The 10,535-nt window shown below is 36.4% G+C and overlaps 1 protein-coding gene across 1 annotated transcript in view; it reads left to right on the top strand.

Annotated features, from left to right (window-relative positions):
- Window positions 1-1,055: 1,055 nt before the first annotated feature.
- The window catches only part of kto (mediator complex subunit kohtalo), an 11,447-nt gene continuing 1,967 nt past the window's right edge, over window positions 1,056-10,535 (top strand). Inside the window, exons 1-10 of the mRNA XM_018511902.1 lie at window positions 1,056-1,874; window positions 2,320-3,089; window positions 3,222-4,002; window positions 4,399-4,724; window positions 4,974-5,505; window positions 5,587-6,180; window positions 6,266-7,980; window positions 8,221-8,649; window positions 8,754-9,243; window positions 10,439-10,533. Of these exons, the coding sequence (XP_018367404.1) occupies window positions 1,328-1,874; window positions 2,320-3,089; window positions 3,222-4,002; window positions 4,399-4,724; window positions 4,974-5,505; window positions 5,587-6,180; window positions 6,266-7,980; window positions 8,221-8,649; window positions 8,754-9,243; window positions 10,439-10,533 (6,279 nt within the window). The 5' untranslated portion in view covers window positions 1,056-1,327. The remainder of the gene's footprint in view (window positions 1,875-2,319; window positions 3,090-3,221; window positions 4,003-4,398; window positions 4,725-4,973; window positions 5,506-5,586; window positions 6,181-6,265; window positions 7,981-8,220; window positions 8,650-8,753; window positions 9,244-10,438; window positions 10,534-10,535) is intronic.

Here is a 10,535-nt window from a genome sequence, read left to right as displayed (position 1 = left end):
CGCATTGGCTGCGTTCAGCAGACTCAGCAGTTTTGCAACCGTTTTATGATTCGTCGCGCTGATTGGTTTATTGGTTTTAGTTTTTTAAAGGACTAGTTTAATCTAAACGATGAATCATAAAACGGTTGCAAAACTGCTGAGTCTGCTGAACGCAGCCATTGTGTCTGGGGCTTAAGGGGCTCCGCACAATAAAATGAACAGGGAACAGAGAACAAAGAGAATAAAAATTTCAACCTTTCAGAAATCATGGTATTATGGAATTTACACTGCGTATTCCACAATACATGATTTTTGATAGGTTGAAATTTTCAGCCCGGATCCTGATACGGGCAACAGCGCTTTGACACCAAACGCTGATTGGTGAAAAACGGGTAATGGGGTTAAATTTTACCCCCACAACCGGCTTTTCACCAATTAGTGCTCTGTGTCAAAGCGCTGTTGCCCGTATGAGGATCCGGGCTTAAGCTGGAAACACAATAGATACAGGCCATAGGCACATGCAACAGGAAATAACGAGCCATCTAATCAGAGCTTTGGGGTATAAGTTCGATATTATATCTCAGAGCTCTGATTGGACGGCTCGTTATTCCCTGTTGCCTGTGCCTATTGTGTTTCCAGCTTTACTCTTCTGTGTTTAGTTCTCACGTTGGCAATCGTGGTGACTGAGTTAACCATCGATTAGCGTTAATCAGGGTTGGTGAAAGAGGCTTTTAACTGGACTTAAAACGTTTAAAATAAAAAATATTTCTGAAAATTAAAAATTAATATAAATGGTTAAAAAATATGTAGTTGATGTTTTATCCTGAATTTTTTTCGATATTTTTATATCGAGCTGTAAAATATCGAATATTCTATATTTAATTATTGAATGGCGATAAACATGCCTAACGTGAATTGACGTGAATTGAAATCGTACATAGACACCAGCTGAAAACGGATTGAAACATTTGTAATTTTTGAGATAAGCCACGTTCGTGCGCGCGTTTGCAGATATTCTGGAAGAGAGATGAGCAGTGCAATTATGTAAATACATTTGTTCCAGTTTGCTTGCTCTTGATCCTTTTATCATGCATATATGTACTTCAACGATGCATCCTGCCTCGATGATACGGTGACATTGACAGCGTCATTGTGGCTCGATGTAAATGTTATAATTGTGATAATGCGCAGAAATATAACTAAAACCTGCGATGTCGGTAGGTAGACATTGCGTGACGTTGCGCGTACTCTGTAATTAATACACAGGACAGCCTGTTCATATTGTTGATGCTCATGATCAATTTTTTATTATTTAACGACTCTGTATCTCTTCGCATCTAATTGTACCATGATGGGAATATTGTATGAGAAAAGGCCTCTGAAGAGGCCGAGACTGGGTCCCCCAGATGTTTACCCTCAAGAGTTGAAGCAAAAGGAGGACGAGCTCTCGCTTACAAATGTAAAACATGGCTTTATGGCAACTACGACCCAACTAACAGACGAATCTGGAACAGGCAGAAATTATAATGTCACTGCTGCTAAAGTTGGTGCATATTTCAATGCAATCCTTGCCAAGAAAGAAGAGCTTGCGACAATGCCCGACACTGGTAGGAAGAGACAGCAGATCAATCCCAAGGATAATTTTTGGCCAGTAACAGCAAGGACAAAGAATGGCATTGAAGCATGGTTCAAGGATCTTTCGGGCAGCAAGCCACTAGTCGCTCTCGCAAAAAAGGCTCCAAACTTCAATAAAAAGGAAGAGATTTTTATGATGCTGTGTGAGTATCAAGTACCAATGCTGAGGGCAGCTTGGTTTATCAAACTTAGTTCTGCTTATACAGTTGCGGTCTCAGAAGCCAAGATAAAGAAGCGTCAGCTGCCTGATCCAACCACAGGTAAGCTAATTCTATTTTTTTAACCAAAAACTGTTGATTAATTAAAAAAAAAAACTGTTAATACAATTGAAAAATATGTAGAAGTAATATCAAGATTTATACTTAAACTATTCCTCCATAGCAAAGGGTCACATTCAGATCACAATAGAGTCACAATAGTCAGAAAGAAAATATATCACTGTGAAATTATAACAAAATAACACATGCTACAAAGATGTACCTCATTATGACATTGCTGTGACATCACATTTGTGATAAAGCGGTGACATTTGCACGTCACCATGACATAACCATGATTGTTACGATGTAACTATGACATTTTTTGCTATGGAGGTTAATATATATTATATTTTTATTAAACTTGTGACATTATTTATTTTATTATAATTAAAATTTATCTTTATTTTGAAGGATATTAAAAATATGGTTGTTTTTATTATGGCAGAATGGACAGGTACTCTCATAAAATTTTTGAAAGATCAATTGTCTAAATTGCAAGAGTACTATCATATGGGCAATCATGTAGCTGCTAGTAATAATAATAATACAACAAACAATTCCTGCAACAACAATGGGATTACTGGAACAAACAATAGCAGCAACAGTAACAGCAGCAGCAGCAGTAGCAGCAACAATAACAGCCACAATAACAGTGTTAATAATAATAATAATAATAATTCAAGCAATAACACAAGCAATGGCTCTGGGAATAATCAACCATCTACACCTACCTCGAGCAGTCAATCTGCGACAGGCAGTACAATGAATGAGGAGCATAAATTAGCGCTTAAACAATGGCATTATTGTGTACAATTGGCTAAATATATGTTTGAAGAAGGCTTATTGGATAGACAAGAATTGCTACAGTGGATTCTCGAATTGCTGGATAAGATTAGATCTTCTCCCTCAGAAGATGGTATATTGAAGCTCTTATTACCATTAGCTCTGCAATATTTGGAAGAATTTATACAATCTGAATTATTAGCCAGACGATTGGCATATTTATGCTGTCGTAAATTGGCACATATGTGCAATAATGTTGAGAGCAACAATAATCCACAGAGTCCGTCCATTACTAAGAATGAAGTTAATGGTAGTAAGGATACTACTGTTGCTGCTCAAGGATCATTAAATCTCTTGACAGTTGCTTTTAATGATTATTTGACTTGTGCACATCACAGAGATGTAATTTACAGTTTATCTACTATAATACAGGTAACATGACAGTCATTATCATTCTGTATTATCATTGTATATTGTTAATTAATATTGTTTATTATAAGAATTAATAGTATTATGTGAAGAAATTTATTGTATTATGTGATTAAGAAATTTATTGAATTTTAGGTTATAACATTAGAGTGTCCCACAGCATTGGTTTGGAATAGTGTTGGTGAGGGAAAGGCTCCATCAGTTTTGAATGGATCACCTTTAGATTATTTACCATGTCCTCCTGCAGCTTTGCCGTGTCCACCCGCGAGTTCTGGCAATCCTACAATGAAACAGCTAAGAATTGCACAAGAAAATATAAGAGCTCGATCTCAGGCAGCAGAAGGTAGATGGTCGTGCGACAAGTGGCAGCAAAGCAGTGCTGGAACAACAACTACCAAAGTATTAGCTGCATTGGATGCTCTTGACCGGCACAGTTTTGATAAAATGGATGCCTCTAATTCGCTTGACACCTTGTATGCAAAAATCTTTACACCACCTCCAAAGGATAATTCTAATGAACGTGACACAAAAACAGAATATAATCCACAACAGGATTCAGCAGTAGTTGAAATTCTATGTGAATGGGCTGTGAGTGCTGAACGTTGGGGAGAACATAGGGCGATGGCGGTTGCTAAACTTCTCGAAAAAAGACAGAGTGAAGCTACTGGCGAGACTAATGATAACGATGATAAAGACAGCACGTGTAGTAACGGAAGTCCACCTGTGCTTCCAATTTTTCAACCGTTGCTTATGAAATTCTTAGATGTGGATGCACCGGTACTCGATAATACTTCGAATCAATCTAAGGCTCAATTTACAAACTTAGTTCATCTGTTCTCAGAATTAATAAGGCACGATGTTTTCTCACATGATGCGTACATGTGTACTCTTATTTCAAGAGGTGACCTTATACAAGGTATATATATTTATATATTTATGTAAAAATTATTATTTAAATATTTTAACACAGTTTGAGAGAGAGAGAGAGAGAGAGAGAGAGAGAGAGAGAGAGAGACGCTATAATATATTATTATATTATTATATTAAAAATAAGTCGTATTTCAAATACAAACTTTAAGACTCGGTTTGTTTATTATAAGATAAACTTTAATCTTGATTTAATTTATTGTTCATCTTTTTATAACTACTTATCTCTAACTCTTAGAAAAAGATATAGAGTAAATTGAATCGAGATTAATGTTAATTTTGTATTGAAATCGAGCCTAAATGATTCATTCTCTATCGATTAAAATATTCTAAAAATTTTGACAAATTTGCCTATATAATTATGAAATTACTTTATTTTAATTAGGTCCAGTTGCTAGCAAACCTGGAACACCTAGCAACAGAGAACCAATCGATGAAGATAGTCTTTTTCCGGGTATAGATTTAAAGCCGACTAAATTGGAAGTATCGGATCATGGACGTACTATGGATTATGATGACAGTAAAATTGATGATGATTTAGATAAGATATTGCAACATATTAAAGAAGATCAACAAAATAGCATGGATGCACCGGATAGTCCCAAAGAGGATGCATTGACTGGTCATGGAGGTCATGAAAGTCTCGATTCAAAAATGCCATCAAGTCATAGCAGACATTTATTGTACACCACTCATTTTCCGCTACCACAAGTAATTTTTTAAATATATATTTCTATTAAATGAAATTTAAATAAATTTTTAAGGTCAACTATGGTAGACATATATTCACCTATATCTTTATAATAATACTTGTAAAATATTTTATTGTAATTATTAGATATAGATTATATACATTTGATACAATATTAATATTGCTAAATTCTGCATACACATAATTTATAAATATTTAATTTATTGATTATATATAAATATACATATATGTATATATATGTCTCTTAGGATGAGACATGTAGTCAGCATGATTGCAATCAGCGACACGTACTGCTTTATGGTGTTGGACGTGTCAGAGATGAGGCTAGACATGTTGTTAAAAAAATGACAAAAGAAGTGTGTAAATTGTTTGGAAAAAAATTCAGTATTGATGTTGCTGAAGGAGGCAAAGTAAAGAAACATTCTCGAAGTGAATTTAATTTTGAAGCTGTTACTATGAAATTCCAAAATCTAAGTTATTTTGATCAACACGTTGTAACATGGCAATGTGCAACACAGGTGATAGAAATGTTGAATACATTTGCATTAGCTGGTTCATCTTATTTACCAGTCCATGAGCATGTAGCCTTTCTATTCGATCTAATGGAACTAGCATTAAACATTTATGGCCTAATTGACGTTTGTATACAAATTCTGAAAGAATTACCAGAAGTGGAGGCACAATTGACAGCTAGAAACAGTCAATTAGTTCGAAGTTATACTACAAACCTAAGTTTATACGTAGTCGGCGTATTAAGGAGATATCACTGTTGTTTGTTATGTAAGTATTAATGCTATTTTATACATATATATATTTAATGATCTTATACACACATTATATACAAAAATTATTGTGTTATAGTATCTCCCGAACAGACAACAGCAGTATTTGATTTACTCTGCAAAGTAGTAAAACATGTATCAAATCCGAGTGATTGTAGTTCTGCTGAACGATGTGTATTAGCGCATTTATACGACTTATATTCAACGTGTTCTCTCTTGAAAACAAAATCACACGGAGTAGAAGCGTTTAGTAATGCATATCCAAAAATTCGTGCTGCTCTCTATAGCACATTACAGCCAACACCTTCGAGTCACGTTTATAATTCACAATTTATGATGGATGTCTTCACTAGTCCACGAAGAGGTGGAAAAATTGAACCGCAATGGGCGAGACAGTTGAATGAGACACCAGCCAATCGTTATAGTTTTGTTTGTAATGCAATTGTTGCAGTTTGTAGTGAAACTGATAACGATAAATTAAACGATATTGCTATAACTTGCGCAGAATTAACTGCTTGTTGCAATGCTCTCAATGCCGAATGGTTGGGAGTACTTATGGCACTTTGTTGCTCTTCCAATAGTTCTGCTTTTTACATCGACGTGTTAAATCAAGTTGATGTACAAGATTTAAGTATACACAATTCTTTAGCTATATTCACATCGATTTTAATTGGTAAGCGGAAAAACGTTTTGCATTTATTAAAATATGTATTGTGATATCTATTAATCTAATAATTTATAACTTATTATGTTTACAGCAAGGCATTGTTTCTCTTTAGAAGATTTCGTTGTGCATATAGCATTACCATCATTGGTGAAAACTTGTAACGACGGTCGCGGAGATATTGATATCGAAGTCGAAGCAGGTGCACGTTTAACTTGTCACTTATTACTGAGACTCTTCAAAACCGTCGAATGTCCGCAGCCGGCTTTATATTCGGTCAGTACGAGTCCTCATCCGCTTCCAAGTGGAAATTCAAGAGGTTACAGCATAAAATTGAGTTGCGATAGGCACTTATTAGCAGCTGCACACAATAATATAAGAGTAGGACCAGTACTCGCAGTTCTAAAGGCTATATTAGTTGTGGGAGATGCTACAGCCGCTAAACAGCCTCCGAAGAAAGTTGATATACCTTTGAGCCATTCCACTAAAGGAGGTGGCCCAGCCAGTGTCGGAGTCGGAGTTGGAGTGAGCAGTAGTGGGCCCGGTGAACTATCAATCAGTCATATTTTGGGAACCAGCGATATTTTAGGAGGTGGCGATGATCTTGGCCTTGATCTAGCAATGTCTTCGTCCAGTAGTAGCGCCGGCATGACAACTGAAAATGTCAAGGGATTTTCTGATTTTGCTCATCATGTTTTGCGTCAGATCTGCAGTCAGGAATGGGTGTTGGAGAGATGCTTACAAAATCCGGAAGAGCTTTGTCATCAAGACATGCTGTTAGATAATATGTTGACGCCGCGACAAGCTCAAAAATTATTACATATGATTTGCTATCCTGAAACGCCAACCGAAGCTTTTATCGATCAAAAAACACATATTACGAATATTTTGGAAAATTTGGAACAATGGAGTCTAAGAATGTCTTGGTTAGATTTACAGCTTATGTACAAGCAATTCACGCCAAGCTCCAGTGAACTTTCTCAATGGTTGGACACAGTTGCAAAAGCTGCAATCGATGTTTTTCAATTGAACAATACCTTAAGTAATAAATCTGATAAAAAATCAGGTTCTATATGGTTAGTTGCTCCATTAGTCTCCAAGTTGCCGAGTGCAGTACAAGGCAGAGTTTTAAAAGTGGCAGGACAGGTATTAGAATCAGGCAATTGGTCGAAAACAGCAGGGCGCGAAAGAGGTAGATCTAAATCCCCTTCACTGTTTAATCATCAACCATTTTTGTCACTTGTATTAACATGCTTGAAAGGTCAGGATGATCAAAGAGAAGGTTTATTGACATCTCTACATTCACAACTTTCGCAATTTTTAAATACTAGTAAAGAGGAGAAACATATTGGTTCCGAAGACCCTAAAACTAGAGAAGTATTACAAGACGCTTTGCAGTTAAGATTCAGTCTCGTCGGAGGTGTGTTTGATACGATACAAAGAAATACGACTGCTACGACGGACTGGGCGATTCTACTAGTTCAATTGGTCAGCTACGGTGTTATAGACTTGAATAACAATGCAGAATTATTTACAACCGTTATAGATATGTTAGCAACATTGATTCACTCCACGTTAGTATCAGATTCGCAGTCCGAGAAAGATGAAAATAAAAAACACTATCAAAACCTAATGAAAAAATTGAAAAAAGAACTAGGTGATAGAAATTCTTCGAGCATTCGCTTTGTAAGACAACTTCTACCGTTACCGAAGTTGACTATGGAAGTTATTACATGCGAACCTGTTGGATGTTTAACTGATACTAAAGGCAATAAGATCGCTGGATTCGATAGCATCGATAAGAAACAGGTACATTTCATTTTCTTTTGATATGATCGATTTCTTTTTACTTATAGAAATATTTCTTTTCATTATTACAAACAGGCATAAGGTGCGTTCCGTTTCACGCATGCTGTGCATGATACATCATTTTATCCTTGTTGTTCACCGAATATTAAAGAAAGATAAAATGATACATCATGCGCGAAACAGAACACAGCCATAATGTTAACATATTTAAAGTGTATAATGTGCTATACTTAAAATTAGGGATTGCAAGTATGCGATTCTCAAAGAGTGTCGGCATGGGAACTCTTAGAAGGTCATAAAAATCCTGCGCCACTTTCCTGGGCTTGGTTTAGAGCTGTTCGATTGGAACGCAAACCGCTTACATATCAAAATGCGCATAAACTGTTGCGATATCATACGCACAGTCAAATTCGCCCGGCCAGCCATTATTTAGATCCACCTCCATTACCACCGGAAGATCTGGAGCCAGACAAGAAAGAATCGGAACCTGGCAAGGCGGACACTCCAATGAGTATTGATTCACCAGGTCGAGTCGGCGGCAGTGTTGGTAGCACCGGAGTTGGTAATGTAAATACTAATGGTAAAGGAAAAGCCATGAAAAATAAACGACATACCAGGCGAGCAAAAGGTGCTGCTACACCTACGACACCTATATCGCAGCAGATGCAAGTAAGTTTAATTGCACGCAATAATATATACTACAAGAGTTATCAAACAAAAACTAAACAAAGAGTTATTTTTACATTATCCTTCTTTCCTTTTATTATTAACAGCAACCACCATCTCAATTGCAACAAATGGCATTTGGTAATCAACAAGCTCCTGTTGCGCAACAGCCCGGTATGTTTACTGGGCAACCTCCACAACCCCAACAGCAATGGTACAGTAATCAGCAAACTCACACACCCGCGCAGCAATATGGATACAGTCAACAGTTACCGCCTACACCAGTCGGTGGACCGCGTTATGAGAGACCAGGGATGAATAATCAATCTAAACAAGCTTTGTCGAATATGTTACGTTTACGATTACCATCCAATCAATTCATGGGCTCGCAACAACAACCACCAACCGCTACACCAGTTGCTGGACCAGGCGCATTCCAAGGAATGCAGAGACAATTCATCAGGCAACAACTGAGAGCGCAGCATGGAGCACCTGGCATAAATCCACAACAAGGCATGTTTGCAGCACAGCAACAGCAGCAGCAGCAGCAACAACAACAACAACAACAACAAGGAATATATGCTGGAATTCAACAAGGTACAAATTAAGAAAAAGATCTCAGGATGTTATCAGTCAAGAATTATATTTAGCAGAAAGAAGCAATGTCTTAATTGTTATTTCATTTTATTTTGAATTTCTTCGAGCGATCTATTATTTTTAGTCTTATTAAATTATCTACATTAATTTTTCTAACATTAAAATTATAATGAGTAAAATTAATAAGCGCAATATGTTATGAAATATTAAGCAAGCGTCTAATCTAATATGGAAAAAGTATAAATGCTAAAATTCTGCTCCCGGTTAATTTCCATTATCAAATTTTAAATGTCACACTGACTCTACACTATTGTCTCAAAGAGACAATGTAGCAAAATCCCACTTCATATAACTTGCACTTGCACGTATAAAACTTGCACCGTAGCCATGGAAATATGGTACACCAAATGAATTCGCTTACCACCAGTCATGGAAATACTACGCTGTCTATGGTGGAATTAATAAGGTGAGGCACACTCTTCTGTATGCGTAGGAGAAAGAATTTGGATAACATTTGAGAGAGATTGGTTGTTCCAGTATAACCAGTGCTATTATATGTAGGAAAATACATAGTGGAGAACATTTGATTAGTTATTTCCAGTATTGCTACCGCCATTATGCGCAATGTTTCACCTTATTAATTCCATCATGACGCTGTCTGAGTTTTGCACTAATGCAGCCAAGGGAAAATACTATTAAAATAATATGGAAAAAGTATCATATTAGTAGTCATATAGGGCCGGTTGTTCTATTTTCAGATAAACTATGTGATAATATATTTATTGGGTAAACAAAAGAGTAAAAGAATAAGAGAGTAAGAGAGTAAGACAATGAGTTGAAGTTTATTAAGGCTCAGTTTCACAATTCACGGTTAACTCTTAACCAAGGTTCAACTTATTCATGATCTCTTTTCAATTCTAGAATTAGAAAGAGATGAAAAACAAGTTGAACCTCGATTAAGAGTTGTGAAACTGGACCTAAAAGGTGGAACTTAACCATAATAGGTCTGTTCTTTATTTCTACACTATCTGAACTGGTATACGTTTGTTTCGCTTCAACTTATTGCACTGTATGTACTACCAGTAGTGTAGGAATAAAGAACAGACCTAATGCATTAAATGCTAATGGCTTATTAGATACGATAATCAATGTTTGTATAATTTTTGAGCGTACTTGGATTAATGTTTCTCTATAGGTATGAATCAAAATTATGCGGGATATGGCGGACAACAAATGATGCAGCAGCAACAACAGCAACAGCAACAGACGTCGCAGCAAACACAGCAGCAGCA

Source organism: Trachymyrmex cornetzi, unplaced genomic scaffold, assembly GCF_001594075.2.
Source record: "Trachymyrmex cornetzi isolate Tcor2-1 unplaced genomic scaffold, Tcor1.1 scaffold388, whole genome shotgun sequence".
NCBI classification, from domain to species: domain Eukaryota; kingdom Metazoa; phylum Arthropoda; class Insecta; order Hymenoptera; family Formicidae; genus Trachymyrmex; species Trachymyrmex cornetzi.
The sequence above is the reverse complement of the archived record's forward strand: the minus strand, read 5'-3'. Positions and strand labels throughout refer to the sequence as shown.